We start from the raw sequence: 19,561 nt of genomic DNA on the forward strand, positions 1-19,561 counted from the left end.
ATTTTATGGACTTATCAGATAGTTAAGTAGACTAAAGGAAACATTTCCCACGTTTACATACTTTTGTTTGTGCTTAGTTTTGTTTTTGAGAGAAGGAGTTGCCCTGGAAGACTGATTCTATTTTTTTGTCTCAGACATGAAAACAAGGATGTGGGGAGAGTGTTAACTGTGTTAAACCTTAAGATTAGAGTTCAAGTACTATATATTTTGGTCAAACTAAGGAAGTGCATTCTAGCTTGCGATAACCCCCAAACTGTGCCAAACACAAATGTATGAGCCATTATAAGATGGAGAACACAGAGTGGATTTAGGTATTTAGGAGAGCACCTCAACTTTTTGTATTTATCTGTCTACTAGACTTCTGGAAGAGGATATAAGAGGGTGGAGTTCTAGACCCAGTTCTGTCATTAACTAGTTTTGTGACCTTGGGACAAGTCAATTTACTCCTCTAGGTTTTAATTTCCTTACCAGCAAAATGACAGTGGAGGAAGTGATGGAGGAGCCTGGGGATAGATACTCTCAAAGGACTCTTCCAAATCTAAATGATCTGTGAAATTGTTTCATTTATTCTTTTGTATTCCACTTTATCTTAATACTAGATTTTTTTCTTCCTTTTTAAGGGATTGGGAGTATCCAAAACTGTGATTTCAGCCTTAGAGGGAACTCTCTGTATGTAAACTCTCTGAAGACTGACAGTACCACCTGAAATGTATCATCTTAGGGAATTGCCTGGGGGTCCTGAGCTGCTTGCCCATGGTTTCAGGATGAGAATGTGACTCTGAAACTGAATCCTGGGTGCCCTTGATTTCAAGGAGAGTCCGTTATAACTGGACCAGTCTGCCACTTCCTACTTAATCCCCCAAATAAAGTGAGGGATAATTGACATTCAGATTTGAGCTAAACACAAGGCTAGAATTAAGAATTGAAGTAGTTTCGAATAGTGGTCTGGTCAGTGGCCACAGTGGTTTGGACCAGCAGACAAAGGCATTAAGTGGATGGGAATGTCCACAAGATGTAATCACATTTCTTATGTGCAAAACAGTTGCCAAATAAAGAATAGGTTTCATAGGACTGAAAAGGATTCAGAGCTCAGAGAGACTTTAGGAATTAGCTTGTTTAAGTGCTTCATTTTACCCGGTGAGGAAACTGAGATCTAGAAAAAGTTAAGCAACTTGTCCAAACAGAAGAGATCTAACCCTGGTCTACCAGTTCGAAATTCAGGGCTCTTTTCTACTATATTCTAAATTAGCTGGTTCACCTGACTTGTGCAGTATAATCTATATAGTTGTAGCTTTTGAGTCAGAGGATTTGAATCTGAATACTAGCTCTGACAGCTGTGTGAAAAACTCCAGTGTTTTGGACCACAGTTTATTTCCCCTGAAAAAAGAAAGAAATGGGTAAAATAATCTCCAAGGCTCCTTCCAGCTCACAATCTATGATTCTAATATAACCATTCCACATACTTTTAGACTTTTATGAAGAAATAAAAAAATTGGCTAACATGTTACTCCAAAACTATCATTCACTATTTTTAGAAACAACTTGGAATATTTATTCATTTCCTCAAATCTGGATAATTTTCATCATCTTTATTTTTAAATTGTTTATTATCAAGACTATTCACTTTCCCCATCAAACCCAACCACTAGTCTCACTGATCAGGCACTGTGTCCAATACTGGATTAAACAGAACACCCTAAACTCAATCAGGATTTAAATGCTTTGAAAAAAAAAAGAGTACTTACTGAGAAGTCATCATTGGGGAAGAAAATGAGATCTCTAAGAGGATCATTCCAGTAAGTTTTCTCAAGCTCTTCTATGACTGTTTCATAATCCAAAGGCTCCAGAAGTCTGGGTTTCTCTTGCTATAGAAAAAGAAAACACATTATGGTAACCTCATCCATATTGTCTCCCAGATCACAGTGGGTCTCATTTTTTTTAAACCCTTACCTTCCATCTTGGAATCAATACTATGTTTTGGTTCCAAGGCAGAAGAATGGTAAGGGCTAGGCTAGGTAGTTAAGTGACTTGCCCAGGGTCACACAGCTAGGAAGTGTCTGAGGCCAGATTTGAACCTAGCACCTCCCATCTGTAGGCCTGGCTTTCAATCCACTGAGCCACCCAGTTACCCCTCGGTCTCATTTTGGTTAAATCAGAGCCTCAAGGTTTTTGAAGAGTATGTGAGTTTATCAATGAGCAAAATAGTTCAACTCATCCCTCCCATCCCCCACCCCCAAAAGAATTCCCATGATAGCAAGACAAGTGTTCATCCAGCATCGGCTCGAAGACTTCCAATGAGGTGGTCTGGTCCCCATTACCTCCCAAGGTAGCACATTTACTTTTGGACAGTTCCATTTGTTAGCAAGTTTTTCCTTACTCTTCACACTTAATTGAAGCCTTGGCAACTTCCACTCATTTTTTTCCTGGTTCTGCCTTAATTCCCCATCTGTGTCATAGCCTTTCAAACATGTGAGGACAGCCATTCTATTCCCTCCAATTCTCCCCTTCCCTAGCAATATTTCTACTACTTCCAACTTTAAAACAGTATAAAAAAGTTTTTTGGAGCCATTGATTCTTGACTCTGATTCCACACAGTTTCCAATCCTTGGGGCAATCAAATTCATTACATAGTTGGATCCAATATAAAAAACATTTTTAAGCACTAATGTGTAAGCAAGACATTTTGCTAAGGCCTGGAGGCACAGAGACAAACAGAAATATAATCTTTGCTCTCTCAGAGCTTATATTCTGATCGTTAATTACTTCATCTTCATTCCTCTTATGGGAGAGGTATTCAATGTATGAGAGAGAGATACATAATAATTTCTAGAAGAGAGCACTAATAATTAAGAAAATCAGGAAAGGTTTCCTGTAGGTGATGGCATGTGAGCTGAACCTTGAAGGAAGTTAAATATCCCATGAGAGATAAAAGTGAGACGGTAGCACAATCTTGCTTTTGGACAATGCATTGCCATGAAAAAAAAATTTTTTTTGCATTTAACTTTGTTTTGGCTGTAGAGTGACCTCCTCAAAAATGTTGTTGCTCAATATTTTGCTGGTTTAGACACTTCCTTGTGGCCTTTGTTGGTCAGTTTTAAAATGCTGGCATCCTTCGAGCAATAAAAGTACCACAGGCTGTCTAAATTGGCACTGAAGCCTGGATCCAGTGTCAGAATTAATTGCTTGGCTCTCAGCATCCTTGTTGCTGATGAGAGGAGCTGGGTTTTGTCTCTAATAGAACAGCACAACAGACCCATTATGGACTCATTGCACTGGAAACAGAAAAGATTCTGGAGAGAAATCACATAATAGCCAAAGTGCCTTCTTATATAGAAAGAAGGGATTAGGGAGAGTGGAGATAAGGGGGAAGATGACAGACAAGGAAGGGAATGAAGCTCTGTGGATCTCTATTTCTTTCTCTCTCTGTGTGTCTCCCTATCTCTGTCTCTCTCTCTGTCACTCTCTGTCTCTCTGTCTCTCTCTCTGTGTCTCTCTCTGTCTCTTTCTCTCCATATATGTATATATATATATATTTGGCCTTCCTGTATTTATTTTTCCAAATTATACAAAACCAATAAAACAAGCATTTCTACAGATTAAAATAGATAGCATGTAAATGAATTACAAGTCTCCAATATGTTTAGCTTGCTTTTCCTCATATCTACATAAAAAATCTTATCCACAAGGTCCCAGCTCCTCCCCACCCTCCCTGCATCACAGAAGATATCATTAGGAAGATCAACATGTACATATAAATTAGGTCTTTCAAGTTTCATCTTTCTGTTCACTTTCACAGTTTATTCTTCCAACATTAATTCTGTGGCTGTTTATAATGTTCTCCTACTTCTACTCATTTTACTGTTGATTACCTTCTGTAATTCTTTCCAAGGTTTTTAAAAAAAATCAGTCTGCTTGTCATTTCTTTTGGCACAGTAGTATTCCATCACAATCATATACCACAATTTGTCTAGCCATTCCCCACTTGATTGGCATCCCCTCAATTTCCAGTTCTTTGCCACCACAAAGAGCATTGCTATAAATATTTTGGAACATATGGATTCTTTTCTTCTTTCCCTGATTTCCTTGGGAAACAGACCAAGAAATGCTATTGTTGGGTCTGAGTATATTATACAGCTTTATAACTCTCTGGGTTTAATTCCAAATTGCTCTCCCAAATTGGATCAGCTCACAGCTCTACCAACAATGTATTAGTGTCCCCATTTTCCACATCCCTTCCAGCATCTGTCATTTTGCCCTTTTGTTATTTTAGTCAGTTTGAAAATTTCTATGGATATTTTTTAAAAAATCGTCTAGCCCATGGTTTCTATGGTATAGGCAACTCCCAGTGTGGAAACTCCTTCCACTGATACAGATCAGTAGATATATGTTAAATTATAATCTAAAGGAGATATCTGGGATAAATTACTTATCCAGGCTCCCACAGCCATTACCCATCAAAGGCAAGTCTAGAATTTTTGCTTTCATGACTGAAAGACCAACCCTTTATCCACATTTACCTCTCATGGATAGCCAGGTAGTAAAGTGAATAGAGTGCCAGACCTTGAATGAGGATGATTCAGGGCTTGAGTTCAAATCTAGCTTCAGATACTTACTAGACTGGTGATTCTGAGCAAGTCATTTAATCTCAATTTGCCTCAGTTTCCTCATCTGCAAAATGGGGATAATAATACCTACCTAGAGATAATCTTTGAATAACACTCAGCTCAGTGCCTGGCACATAGAAGGTGCTATATGAATGTTAGTTATCATAATTATTATGATTCTTAGACAAAATTCTTAGAGATTTTTTTTGTATATTGTGTAGTAAATTCTGGGATCTTGGAAGATTTGATCCTGGGGATAAACTTGAAATCTAAGTAAGTAATCACTGAACTCTTCCTTAAATGAAAGAAAGCAAACATCTTTTTTCACTGCCCACAATTGAGCATTTTTCAACCATTTCACAGAATCTGTTAAGTGTACAGTGAAATTAGCAAAACAACAACAAAAAAAGGGAAATTGTTTGTCTTTGATTTCTAGGCCTCCCTCCAAAGATCTCTGATGACTAATGCTGCAACAACATACTTCAATCTCTGAATAATTGCTAGTGGGTGACCTGAAACAGCATTTAAAGGATTATTTGGATGATTTTCCAAGAACACAAATAAAATAGATGAGAGGAACTGGTGGGGCAGCAGCTCTAGGGCTATCTCAAAACTTCTACCATAAAACAACATCATGTTTTGCTAAAAGCATAAGTAATTGATGACTGAATAGTCCAGAGAATCAAAGAATGTTAGAAATGGATGGATTCTTAGAGGTCACGCAGTCTACCCCTGCAGCTGACAAAACTGCTACTCAAAGACATGAAATAGGAGGCAGCATTGTATATCAAAAAGAGTATTAAATTTGCAATGAAACGATCTATGCTATAAGCTTGTCTCTGTTCTAATTGTGTGACGTAAGGCAGGCAATTACCTTCTCTGGATTGTTTTTTTCATCTGTGATATAAAAGGTCTGCACTGTTTCAGTTATCATCTGTTAATGTTTTAAATCTTATAATACTATGGTATGAGGCAAAAAATATTTGAATCACAAGATGTGGGTTCAAGTCCTTGTTTTACCTATCATTTTTTTAGCTGTGTGATCTTGGAAAAATCACTTACCCATCCTGACCATCAATTTCTTCATTCATAAAATGTAACTCTGTCTATCTCATTGACCTGTTCTGTGGATCAAATGATGTCATCTAATTTGATCTGAGGCCGAAAGCATGTTATAAATATGAGCAGTTATTATCTAGAGTAGGTGTTCTTAATCATTTTGGGTGTCCCAGGACAAATAATCAATAAGTTCTATGGATATTAAAAAAATCATCTGGCCCATGATTTCTGTGGTATAGGCAATTCCTAGTGTGGAGACTCCTTTCCCTGATGCAGATTAGTAAACAAATGTTTAATTATATCTTAGGGAGGTGTCTGGGATAAATTACTTGTCCAGGGTCTCAGAGCCAGAGCCAGTTATTTGTGATCTTTCTGGAAGTCTGAAAGTCTAGGGACTCCTCAGAATAATTAAGTTAAATCCTTAGATTACAAGGGAAATAAATTATATTGGAATACTGCTTTTAACATATTTTTTTTAAGTTTCTGAAGTGGGGGTGGCTAGGTGGCTCAGAGGATTGAAAGTCAGGTCTAGAGACAAGAGGTTTTGGATTCAAATCTAGCTTCAGACATGCCCTTGCTGCGACCTTAGTCAAGTCATTTAACCACCACTCCCTAGCGTCTGCCTTGGAACCAATTCAAAGAGTAGATTCTAAGACAGAAGACATGGGTTAAAAAATTATGAGCCCCAGGTTAAGAGTTTCTGCTCTAGAGATGAAACTAAAGTTATAAAAATGTTGTCTTTGAGGAAAAAATAGTCAAAGATTCATCTCATCCTATTCTATGAGCTTTCTTAAAAATCCATTTGATTTAAAGTCCAATGAACATGGTCAAACTTTTTTGCTTTTTTTCCACTGGAGGCAAAGCTTTTCTTAATTTCTTTTTTCTTTATTCACCTATTTTGCTACAGAAGAGAACAAGTTGTGGACATACAATGAGATGGAAAGCCAAGGTTGCCCAAGTATCCCTGGAAGGAAAACACACACACACACACACACACACACACACACACACACACACACACACACACACCTCATGATGGTTCATAACCTCAGCTGGTCCCTTACTGTTGTTTGACAACCCTACTCTTATCAACTTCCTATCTTAAAGTATAATCTGTCAATAAAAAAAGTGATTGGCTGGCTAAAAAATGGCTTAGGTGAGCAAGATACCATTGGGAGCATGAAGTGTGAAAAAGAAAGTGAATAGGTGGCCTCAAAAGGGACATAAAAATGAGTTTTGGGACTCCAAGAAGAATGCCAAAGACTTTCAACCTCTGATTAACTACTTTTTTTATTATTATTTTTTAAGCAAGGAAATGGGACTTTCCAGGAAATTCCTTTTCCAAGGTATCATTCAATTAACATTATTACACACTGATTATGTGTTAGGTATTAGATCAATTAACTCAAAATATTGGTTCATAATCCTGTGAACATGAAATTAAATGGGAAAATGGTAATTAGCTGTTCTGTATGGTTACTAGTCTGAGATTTGGCAAAGCTTAGCTCAAATGTATTTTGTATGTGTGAAAGGGAAATCCTAGTTATTTAGTTAGAAATTGTGTTTGGACCAGGGGCACTCTGATGTTCAGTGTTTTAGTAGAGCATGGATGCTAAGATCAATTAATTTCTCATAACTGCTCCTTCCTGAGATATTGAGAGAAGCCAGTAACTGAGCAGAGTTGATTTAAAACTTTTAACAACAGTAGGTTTGTCTCTCCTGAATTTAATTTGTCTGTTTCTTTTGGAAATGGACCAACTGGAATAAAATGTGTGCCAAGGTTATGTTGAATCAGATTGGATTTTTTATAATGCCTTTTATATTCTCTATCTCAAATGAGCAATGAATTTCATTAGCTGTTCTGAAATGATTCTGTGAATGTGAAAAGAAATTCACTAGTACCTTTTATTATGCACCAGGACTGGTGTGGAGAAAGAGTGGTGAGTTGTTGGCCATGCTCTTTTCCTAGCATCTAGAGATTTTGGGTGTCCATTTGTTCCATTTAACCACATCCAAAAATAATCTCCAATTTAATTTCATAGAAAAAGAATGGGGCCTCGACACAAAGGAAACATTTTCTCATTATCGTAGCCTATTTTGAAAGAGGCAAAGATCCAGCCCAGAACCTGAGACCTCACTCACCTAAATCAGTTTTCCAGGACACCAGGTGTTTCTCTCAGAACTGGTCCAGGCCATCTTGCCTTCAGCCTCAGAATTCTTTCACTTTGGCCTCTTTAATTAACTTTCTTGATCTCCTAGACCTTTCCTAGTACCTGAGCCAACATGGCTCTCTGACTTGGCTAAATTACAAAATCTGCTGCAAGTAAACTCTAATAACTTGTTCCCTTCCTCTAACATTGTCCTCTATCTAGTGGTTACTTCCCTTTCTCTTTTGTATTGTCTTTACACATTATAGATCACAAGATTGAATTTTCTGGTTTTTTTTGCAAGAAAAAAAGAATATCAAATCTATTGAAATAATTTAGGGGATAGGGGCAGCTAAGTGGCTCAATGGATAGAAATCCAGATCTGGAGTTGGGGAGGACATCGGTTCAAATCTAGCCTTTGATACTTCCTAGTTGTGTGACCCTGGGCAAAACACTTAACTTCAGTTGTTGAGCCCTTACCACTCTTCTGCCTTGGAACCAGTTCTTAACACTGATTCTAAGATAGGGAATAAAGTTTTTTTTTATTTTTTTAAGTTTAGAATTGCATTGATATTGATTTTTTTTTGGCTAGGAAAAGTGTTTTATTATTTTTTTCAATATATCAGGTATTTTTTTATTTTTTTGAAAAAAATTTTCCATTTTTTTTTCTTTTATAAGGAAAGAAATAATATAGGCAATTAGAGGAGATAAAGGAAATTTGCCTAGTGTTCCACTAGGAGGTCCTAAACTCACCAATTTATGTTATTTCCTTGTTTTCCTCTTACCTACCCAGGATTCCTCAGTGCCCTTTGCATACTTTTCATATATCTTTCACCTGTGGGTTTCCACCAAGGTTCTCTCCCAGGCTCTCTAATCATTCTAAACTTAATGATTTCATCAATTCCTATGAGCTCAAATATTTATGCAAATTTACACATCCAGATTTCTACATTCAGTTCTAGAATCTTTCCTTACATCATTTTCTCATCAATAGCCATTTGATGATCAACATGATCAACAGCCTTCTGGTACTGTGGTAAAATTAAGTGGTACAGAGTATGGGCTTGAAGTCAGGAAGATTGTCTTCTCAAGTTCAAGTCTGGCTTCAGAAACTTTCTAGCTATGTGACCCTGGGCATGTCTGAACCCTGTCTGCCTCAGTTTCCTCATTTTCAAAATTAACTAGAGAAGGAAATGGCCAACCACTCCAGTATCTTTGCCATGAAAACTCCAAATGAATTCATGAAAAGTTGGATGTGACTGAACAAAAACAAGGTATCTCAAACTCAACATACCCCAAAAAGAATTCATTGTCTTCTCACTCCAAATCTGACCCTGTTCCAAAATTCCTTATTATTATCAAGGACACTATCACCCTCTCACATGCCCATCATGCTTGACTCATCACATTTATCCTATATATTTAATCAATTGTCAAATCTTTTCATTTTAATCTCACATAGGTCCTCTTTACTCCAGTCACACAGGTACCTCCCTAGTTCAGACCTTCATCATGTTTCACCTGGACTACTATAATTGCCTCCTAGTCTCTCATCACTCAAATTGATCATTCATAGTCAAAGTGGTTCTCTTTAAGCTCATCTCTGACCATGTCACCACATCTATTTCTTCACCTCCAACACATACACAATTCAAAAAGCTGCAGTGGTTTCCTATTGCCTGTAAGGTCAAATGTTTGGTATTTATAGCTCTTCAAAATCTGACCCCATGCTACCTTTTCTTGCGTGTACCTCCCCTCCTCCTTCTTACCTTCACCACTCCACCCACTCAATGGTCCATCTCTTCTGGACTTCTTGCCATTCTTTTCATATGATACTATATCTCCCATTCCTGTGGCTTTAAAATCATTATCTCTCATGCCTGGAACATGGTTCGTACCAACTTCCACCACTTAGAATCCCTGGTTTACTTTAAGACTTAGTCAAGAGCCAAGTTCTACCATTAGCCTTCTCTGTTCTCCCAGTATTTGCTTTGTATGTATTTTGCATATACCTATTTTTGATTGTGTTGTTTTCCTCATTGGAAGGTAAGTTCCTCCAGGGAATGCTATCCACCTCCAGAAAAAGAACTGTTGGCGTTGGAGTTGGATGGATGCAGATAAACTCGCATTATCTTTCACATCAGAGTATTTATAATTTTATTTTGGGGTTTTGGTTTTGTATGAGTGTGCTCATATAATAATGACCAAAATGGAAGTGTTTTGCATGATAATAAAAATGAAATTTAAAGCAAACAAAAGAAAAACAAAGTAAGAAATTAAAAAAAAAGAATGGAAGTTCACCAAGGGCAGAAATGATTTTATCTTTTTTATTTTTAATCTGAGCATCTAGTACTGTGGTTGGCATAGAATAGTAGATGTTTTATAAATACCTGTGATTGGTCTACATTTCTAGGGGGAATTTTCTCACCTGGAATGTCTTAAATAAAAATCAAAAGACCAATACTATGAATTATTCAACCCAAATCCTAAGTTGCAGAAGAGTTTCTGATTTAACTTGATAGGCATTTCCTCACCCAGAGTTCCCTATATGAAAGTAAGGCTATAGGACCAAATAAGGGAATGTAAACAGGTCAACAAGACAGTTTCTGTCATCTCCAAATCAGAGCAATTTGGCAGGTCATTCCCAGACTTCACAGGAGAAGTTCTAACAATTCTTATTAGATCAAATCTAGTTTCTCAAAGTCTTAGAGCAGTGACATCACAACAACCACAACTCCAAACATCAACATGAAGTTCAGATCTTTGAGAGTATAACAACAAGACTTGGTTTCATTTCTCACAACTTTTAGTTGTGTTGTAAACTATTTACTGATTTTTAGGAGAGCTACAGAAGAGATTCATGATCTCCTAGCTGTGGGTCATGGGTCATGTCTAGGGATACTGAGCCCAGTATAAGAATATGGAGAGGTAGCAGAATACCCTATTTGGACCTTGGAATACAGGCAAGATAAAGGGTGGGAAGCTAAGGTGGCTGGAAATAGGGTTTGAGATGGTGGGACTCTACCCTTTTACCAGCCCAGATCTTTCTCGTACAATTATATTAGTTCTATTTTCCCCTGGTTCTAACTTCTATAAAACATGAGTGGGTACTCTAGTCATATTTGTAGTAAGATCATGGTAATTAAAATAAAAGCAGTGATAATAACGATGTTTAGAGGTATCATGGGGCACTGTAAAGAAGAATGATTTGCACTGATAGGACTTGGGTTTGATTTCCAGTTCTGCCACTGATATTACATTAACTTCATTTTCCTTATTCTGTAAAATAAGAGGCCCTCACTAGAAGACATTCAAGCTTTAAACCTATAAACACATTTTTTTTGGATTGAAAGAATCACCTTGTCCATACCCATGTTTTACATGATAATTTTATGTAATTATTTTATTTTGCATAATAGATTACCTACCTATTTTTTCCCCTATGGAGAGGATACCAGGGGTAGGGGGCTGTATATTTAAGTCAATATAATATTTAATTGTTTGACTTTTCAAATTTAACCCTTTAATAACAATTCTAGGGAGGAAGCAGAAAGAATAAATATAATAAGTATGAGATAAAAGATGAAGCACAAACACCTAATAAATTCTACTTTTAGTTTTTTAAAAAGTAGGGGAGAACAGAGATCATTAATACCAAGTAGCAGATTTTATATGAGAGAACAAAAGCTTAAGCCAGTAAAAAGGGAAGCACAATTAGGAGTTCATCTATTAATGTTCTATTTTTAGTTCTAAAGAGAATGACAATCATGTATTAAGTCAGAAAGACATTTTGCACTGATCGCAACTATCAGTTGCTACTTCAAAGTGAGCTATTCTTCCCTGTGTGAAAATACTGAATTTGGGGCACTTTTCAAAGCTGATGACTAAAATTTACATCTGATTTTATATCTAATTGTAAGCAAATTATCTTTGACTTATGGAGCTAATGTTTCTAATGAAAACAGGTATGATTCAAACATGCAAACATGCAGAGCTGAACTGAATATAAGCAGAATCTTAATTGATGAATACGTAAATTTTCTTCCTTGTTTGGTCTTTAGTCTATAGTGTTCTACATTAAGAAAAGCCAGACACATAAAACTGAGAAATCAGAGAGTGATTATTTATACTCCAAAAGGATTATTCATATTATGCAATAAGACACTGCAGGATCTTTTAAAACAGGGAGCTCTAGACAGTTCCCAAAAGAAAAAAATGCAGAGATTCAAGTACAGCACCCCTTTGGAACTACTTTATCGATCCTCACTCAAAATGGCAGGTGGATCCCAAGAGGGATAATCCTGGAAGGCTAGGTTTAGAGTATTTTTGAATAGGAGCTTCCCACTAAAAATCAGTAAGAGCTAATTAACTTTTCTTCCACAAATATACACAAGGTCTGTGATGAGAGTGGGTACAACTCAAGTGTATAAAAGTACTAATCAGTACATAAAGAGACGACACCGATGCAAAGGGGTAACACAGTTTCTCCTGGAGTGTGATAACAACTAAGAATGTTTTTTCTAGGTGCAGCTGGGTCCCAAGGATGAGTGACCTTTGTAGAATTCATATCACACTTCTTTCTTGCAGTTCAAAGGTTGTATTCCCTAAAAATGACTTTTCTAGAGAAGACTATTACTCATGTCAAGACCATGATGGAATTTACAGATTCAGAGAAATATGGAAAAGATATATGTAAACTGCTGCAGATTGAAAAGAGCAGAACCAGGAAAGTAATTTATACATAATGACCATTATAGCAATTTGAATGGAAATAATTCTGAGAGATCTGAAAACTCTTATCATAAACAGTCATGAGAATGGTTTTTAAAAAAACTGATAAGGGAGACATACTTTTTCACCTTTTGGCAGAAAGATTAGGATTACAGGTAGAAAATAAAATAAAACATATTCTCTATATGGCTAATGTATTAATTTTTCTTTGATTGAATTTGTTATAAAGAGAGTTTTGATTTGGAAAATGGGTGGGAGGTAGATCAGTGAGTAAATCAAAATTAAAAAAGAGCAGCAATAAACATTTTTAATCTACAGAATTGAAGACACATGTAAGGACATAAAGAACAATTTTACTATTATTTTTTGTTATTATCTCTGTATAAATATAAATACGATCTCTGTATAAATAGACATAAAAATTCTATGTAATGAAAAATCAAAGGTTAATTATCAATGTAAATTTATAGTAATTCTCTGATTAATCATGCTTGGGTCTGCTTCAATTTCATGGCTCAAAATCAGCTACCCTTGGATTTGTCATTTCCTTTTTTTAAGGAATCTTACTGTTAGATCTTTAATAGCAGCTCACAGCCCAGGGGAGTGAGATCAAGCTCATTTGGTCTTATATCAGAGTAGAAACTGCCCACATATCTTAAGTATGGACACCAAGATAAGCCATGTCTGCCAAGAAGAAAGGTGTTAAGTAAGGATTAAAGTGTATTCAAACTGACTTCTGAACTCTTTTTCAGCCTTTACCAGTATCATGAAAATAAGGAGAAATTTCAATAATACAAGGGTCCCAAAGTCTTAATGCCATTTTAAGGTTTATGAGTTCAAATCATCACAGAGACTTTTGGGGCACTAGGTACCTTACATAATTCAACAAGCATTTATTTAGTGTATACTTTAAGCCATGTACTGGTAATACCAAGAAACCAATCTTCCCTGCCATCAAGGAACTTACTTTCTATTGGTGAACAAAGAACTATGAGGGTAGGAGGTTGTCAGGAAAAACTTCTCATAGGAGGTGGCCCAAGAACTGAGCTCCAAAGGAAGTTAGAAATTCTAAGAAGGAGTGGTAATGATCTTTAGGATGGTAGAATGGAAAACAAAACAAACAAAAAACCAGTGAGCTTGAATCCAGTAAACCTAGGTGCTAGTATCTGTCATGTCTCTTACCAGCTATGTAGAAGATGGACAAATTATCAATACCCTGGGACTAGTTTCCTTGTTCATTAAATTAGGGGTTCAAACAAAAGATATCCCAGGTCCTTTCCAATGAATACATTCCATGAGCCTATAGATGTGAAATATATTCCCTTGGTAACAAAGATAATAATGTCTTCTCAGATGAAATGTATCCTCAGAAGAAGTAGAGTTAATAGCATTTAAATTGCTTAATCCTCACAGATCTACTAAACTCAGTAGATATTCTCATTTGAGCTACTATTGCATTGCCAGGGGTTCTTAAACTGGGAACTGTGAACTAGTTTTCAATATGTTGATAATTGCATTTCATTATAGTTCATTTTCTTAGTAAATCTAGATCTTAGGCATATAAAATGATTTTTCTGAGAAGCGTCCATAGTCTTCACCAGACTGCCAAAGAGATTCCATGACTCAAAAAGGATAAGAATCCTTAGCATAGAGTTAAAAATGAATTGTAATTAGATTAGTAATAATGACTCTGAGAAAAAGAAGTATAAATGAGAATATTTATGTTTTTAAACCCCAACCTTGACATATTTTTTTAGGCCTGGCCTGATTGATTTTTCAAAATAACCTTTTGAAAGAAATCATAAGATTTCATATCCTTAACCTTTTTATTTATTTGTTTATTTTTAAACCATTTTATTTTTAAATAAGTGTAGGAGATGAAAAGTTTAGGGGATTAAAATAATCTTTTGGAAATTAGTCTGATGTAGGATTTCCAATCAGCTTGCATTCAGATCTTTTCAGTCCTTTGAGGGAAATAAAGTATCAGAGACATAACTCTCTCATCCACAGTTCACAATTTAGATCCCTCCCCCTTCAAATCTGGAAAGTAGTTGAAAAGATTGTTAACTCCAAGACTTCATAAAATGGCATTTGTGGAGAGGGTGAGAATCATGCCCGAGAAGAGGCAAATCAAATTGTTATGTGTCCCATTTAGTTTCCTACAAACACTTTGGGAAAATGATAGATAAATATCATTAAAAATACATCAAAACTAAATTGCTAGTCCCTCTCTTAAAGCACAAGGATATTAATGCCTTGGGGTATATTTCTGGAACTTTTAATTGAATTGACAAAAATCAAGTGCTTCTTCGAATCCTAAACAAACTTAAGCTTATATCATCTATATATGTCTGAATTTCTTATCAAAACTTTCATTTTTTTACTTTGAAAAATATTTCTTATAGTTCCAGGCAATCATTCTCTTCCTTCATTTATTCCCTCTTCAGTCTGAAATTTCTTAGGGCGAATATGAGAAAAAAATAGTGATAACTGTTAGTAAGGAAAAAAAAAACAGTGAAAAAGCAAAAAAATCTTCTTTTTTTCTCTAATTAAATCTGAAAAGATTTTAGAAATATTGATCTGTGACCTCAGAATTGAAAGGGATCTGTGTGTCCATTTGGTCCAATCTATACCTGAATAGGAATCCATTCTCAACGCAGGCAACATGTTATTAACCTTTGCTTTAAGTCCTCTAGTGATCTCCCCAAGGACTGAATAAGAGTGAAAGTGCTATTTGTGCCCTTTAAATTTAATGTCTGATATCAAAATCCTTTCAGCCCAATCCTAATTATAGCTCTGGTGGGAGAGAGCAATATGCCACTTCTAAATCTCCCATTCCACTTTTGAATAGCTTGTCTCTTTCCTAACATACCTGAGGTGAAAGGGCCTACAAGGGAATGGATCTACATTCAATGTTTTCCTTTCCTTGTTAGAAGATTTAGATAAAGAAATGATATTGTATCACTGTCTGACCAATTCTTGCTAAACATAGCCAGTCTACATCATATATGTCATGGGCGTAAACAGATAGCACTTTTCCCCAAATTTTATTCACTCTGGGCATCTATTCCCATTCTTAAAGTCACTTCCTCTCAGTTAAGACATGGTTACAATTGAAATTGTTACCAACAGAGATTTGGATAAAAATATATGCATGACAACAGGATGGGGTGGGGGTAAGAGAATGTATTATTAAAGATTCGTTAATCATATTGACAAGCTCTCCGAGGAAAGGGAACATTTTCCTGGTAATGAAAAATCTAGTATTTAGGATTCTTTCTGGACCTGTATGGCCTACTTTAGGCAGATGGTTCATAAAACTAGGGTCATTATATGGATACGTCACAAAAGTTACAGTAATTATCCTTAGAGATGAGAACAATACTTTGCATAGTGGGCATTGAGCTGAATTTAAAAAATTAAGCTCTTTGTGCCTCATTTTTCTCTTCAAATGAGCACATTAGATATGATGACCTCTAAAACCCATTTTTCTTTCAGTCTAGGATCCTACTGACTACAAACTCTATTTTCCCTTATTTAAAAACGAACAAACAAACAAAAACTTCCCAAGACGCCATCATGCCCTCAAACTATTACCCTTTCCACTTTCCTCCCTTCTAGAAAGAGCTGTCTATACTTATTGTTTCATTTCCTGTCCTCTCATTCAACCATTTGGCTTTCTCCTTTGCCTCAGTTGAAACTGCTCTTTCCAGAATTAGCAATAATTTTAAAATTGTTAAATCTGATGGTCTAATCTCCATTCTCATCCTTGACTCTTCTGACTACCTTCCTCTTAGAAAATATCTTCTATGGGATTTGGTGACACTATTCTCCCTAGGTCTGTCTGATGGTTCTTTCTGAGTCTTATTTGCAAGCTCATCATCCATATCACACACATAGTGAATGTTTCCCAATGCTCTATCCTGATTTGACTTCACTTTTTCTATACTCTTTCTCTTGGGGACTTCATCAGCTCCCATGAGTTTATAATTATCATCTCTATACAGATAGTTATCAGATTGACTTATTCAGTCCCAAACAAAAGTCTGGGCTAAGCTAAGTTTCCATCCCATAGCATTAATTGTCTACTGAACATTTCAAACTGTATTTCCTCAAGATAAATCAAAACAAAATATATTATCTTTCTCCCACCCAAACCTACCTTTTACTGAACCTACTTGTTGCTACTGAAGATACTAATATCTTTCCAGGCTTCTAGGTTTGTAATTTTGTTGTTATCTTCAATTCATCTCTCTCCCTTGTCACACATAGCCAATCTATAGCTAAAATCCATATCTACCTCCATACCATTACTGGCATCTTTCTCTTCTCAGTACACAGAGCCAACATCTTAGTCCAGGTCCTCATCAATCTCTTGGTTGAACTACTGAGACTGCTTCTTAATTGGTTTCTGCTTAAAATGTCTCCAATTCTAATCTATCCTCCACATAGCTTCTAAATGAATTTTCTGGAGCACAGGTTTTCATGTCATTCCCCTACTGAATAAATTTCAAAGGTTCCCTTTTGCTTCTGTTTTTGTTCAGTTGTGTCTGATTCTTAATGATCCCATTTAGGATTTCCTAGATATTGGAGTTGTTTGCCATCCTTCTCCAGCTCATTTTATAGATGAGGAAACTGAGGTAAATAGGAATTAAGTGATTAACCCAGGGTCACACAACTTGCAAGCATCTGAGGTCAGTCTACATGTCTAGCATTAAGTATAAACTCCTCTCTTTGGTTTTTAAAACTCTTCACAGCCTGATCATAACCCATTTTTCTAGCATCATTGTAAGTTGCTATTCTTCCCACACTTTATAGTTTAGTGAAATTGGTCATGCTGCTCAAATGGCACTCCACTTCCTATTTTCATGATTTTCCACTGGCTATTCAACCATGCCTATAATAAACTCTTTAGTTTGTCTCATAGAATCCTTTTCTCTTTTCAATAGTTCAAGAACCATCTTTTTCTACATGAAATCTTTCCACCTTTTAATTGCCGATATCTTGCTTCCTAACTTCCTTGGACAGACCTCCTTTATATCTGTTCTCTTTGTATTCATTTTATTATACTTATATATGCCTATTTTCTCTCCTGTTAGAATGTGTTAGTAAATTAATGTTATAATGTCAGTTCCTTGAGAGTATGGATTACTTCTCTGTATTGTATGCCCAGAACCTACCATATAGAAGGCACTTAACAAATATTAGTAGGGATGGGATATGGGAAGAAGTAATGAAGAAAGAATTGGAATATGCAAAAGATGAAGTTGAAAATTGCCACCGAAGTACCCCTAGAAAGTATACTTTGAGTTTGTCAATTGGCCTTGCCCATAGCTGCTGAGGAGGGATGAAGGATTCTCCTTGGTATCACAGCCTGGCTTGTTTGGTTTCTGCAGTTTCCCTCCTCCATAGTGAGTCATCCAAAGAATCTCATTCAAAGCCAGGCTTTCATAATGCATGAACTACACTGTGAGCAAGCTTGGAGTATATAATATACATAGGTAAGCACATTACACACATACTGCATATTCACAAAGGTCAGCTTTGCCAAGATAAACAGATATCCCCTGTCTTGAGCTGGACCTCCAGGCCAACCAGACTTTCTTCTCTTAGCCTAGGTCTTTGAGGAAAAAAAATCTTTTTTTGGCTGGATTTCAATCATAATTACTGAATCACATGAAAATATGTTATCTCAGTCCCATGATAACCTGAGTTTGATCCTATAATCAATTCCTCAGCATGTCTTTCTTCACACTGTCACTCAACTCATCCAACCTGCAGTTCCTCCAGCCCTTTCCCTTTTGTAAAACTTATTTCCTCAGTTTCCCTTGCTTCTTTGAGTCCGTCTTTATTATCACTTACTTCCCTGCATTTTTCCATGACTTGGCTTGTTTAATATTTATAGTTTTACCCTCTTCTCAGTCCCAACATATCTGTCACAATTTTTGTTTCCTGTCACTCAAAAACTCATAAATTCACATTCAAGTGCAAACCTTTTTTCTTTACGATAAAGGAATACAGAGTACACAAACAATAATTTCCAAGGTCTTTTTTCAGTTCTAATATCTGAGGTTGGACTGGGGAGGGGGAGGCTAGTTTCCAAAAGATGAAAGGAAAAGGAAATGAATTTATTGGCTGAAATCTAACTAGGCATTTTTGTGCTTGGGCAAGTCTGCTCTCATAAGGAAGAGAAGAGATAGATATAGATGCCAGGATCAGATAGTACTGGGGAGGGTATATCATGATGGGCTTGGGGAGAAAAGAAGGGAGGAATCCACAGTTTGGTAACTCATTATGCTTACCAGCTAGGACCATCCTTTGTTATTTCTATACTCACTGAAAGAGATGCTATCAGTGTCCTCTAAATTTGATGTCTTAGTATAAAGCCCATCACCTCAACCTAGTTATGGGTCTGGTGGTGGCACAGCATAAGATGCAAAAATATTTATATATGTATGTATGTATGTTATATACAATATATATCATACATACATATATAAATATATAATATATATCATACATACATACATATATGTATATATATATATATACATATAGTTTGTGTGTGTGTATGTAAGTGGCAAAACTGTTTAGCAGTTATACACAGTTTTACAAACATTTCATTCTTCCCTTGAAATATTGGCAAGGTATATGTCAGAGGGGAAAAGTAGAAATTTGAGTGCCTCCAAGTTTCTAACTATTCTAAAATCCTTTAAATTAATGACTTCTAGGTATCAGATAGCCTCAAAGAGAATTGTGTTTACATTGCTATATAAACATTTTTAATTTCTGTAAATAATTTATGGCTTTTAGAATTCAGTGATTTCTTTCATTCTATTTTGAAAAATAAAATGATGCTCAGGAATGGTATGCTCTGTTTACATATTTTCAGTACTGCAAACTCCAATGCTTACTTAAAGTTAGACAGACAAGCAAAGAAAAACATTAATAAAAATATTAAGGGTATGCTTTCTAATTGACAATGCTACCAGGATATATTATTTTTTATAACTCTTTTAT

General features: G+C 35.9%; 1 protein-coding gene across 1 annotated transcript in view; it reads right to left on the bottom strand.

Annotated features, from left to right (window-relative positions):
* The window catches only part of DOCK10 (dedicator of cytokinesis 10), a 385,255-nt gene that overhangs the window by 212,930 nt on the left and 152,764 nt on the right, over window positions 1-19,561 (bottom strand). The window contains exon 2 of the mRNA XM_044669448.1: window positions 1,746-1,865. Coding sequence (XP_044525383.1) covers window positions 1,746-1,865 — 120 coding nt within the window. The remainder of the gene's footprint in view (window positions 1-1,745; window positions 1,866-19,561) is intronic.

The sequence above is a fragment of the Gracilinanus agilis genome, chromosome 3 (assembly GCF_016433145.1).
Source record: "Gracilinanus agilis isolate LMUSP501 chromosome 3, AgileGrace, whole genome shotgun sequence".
NCBI lineage: Eukaryota > Metazoa > Chordata > Mammalia > Didelphimorphia > Didelphidae > Gracilinanus > Gracilinanus agilis.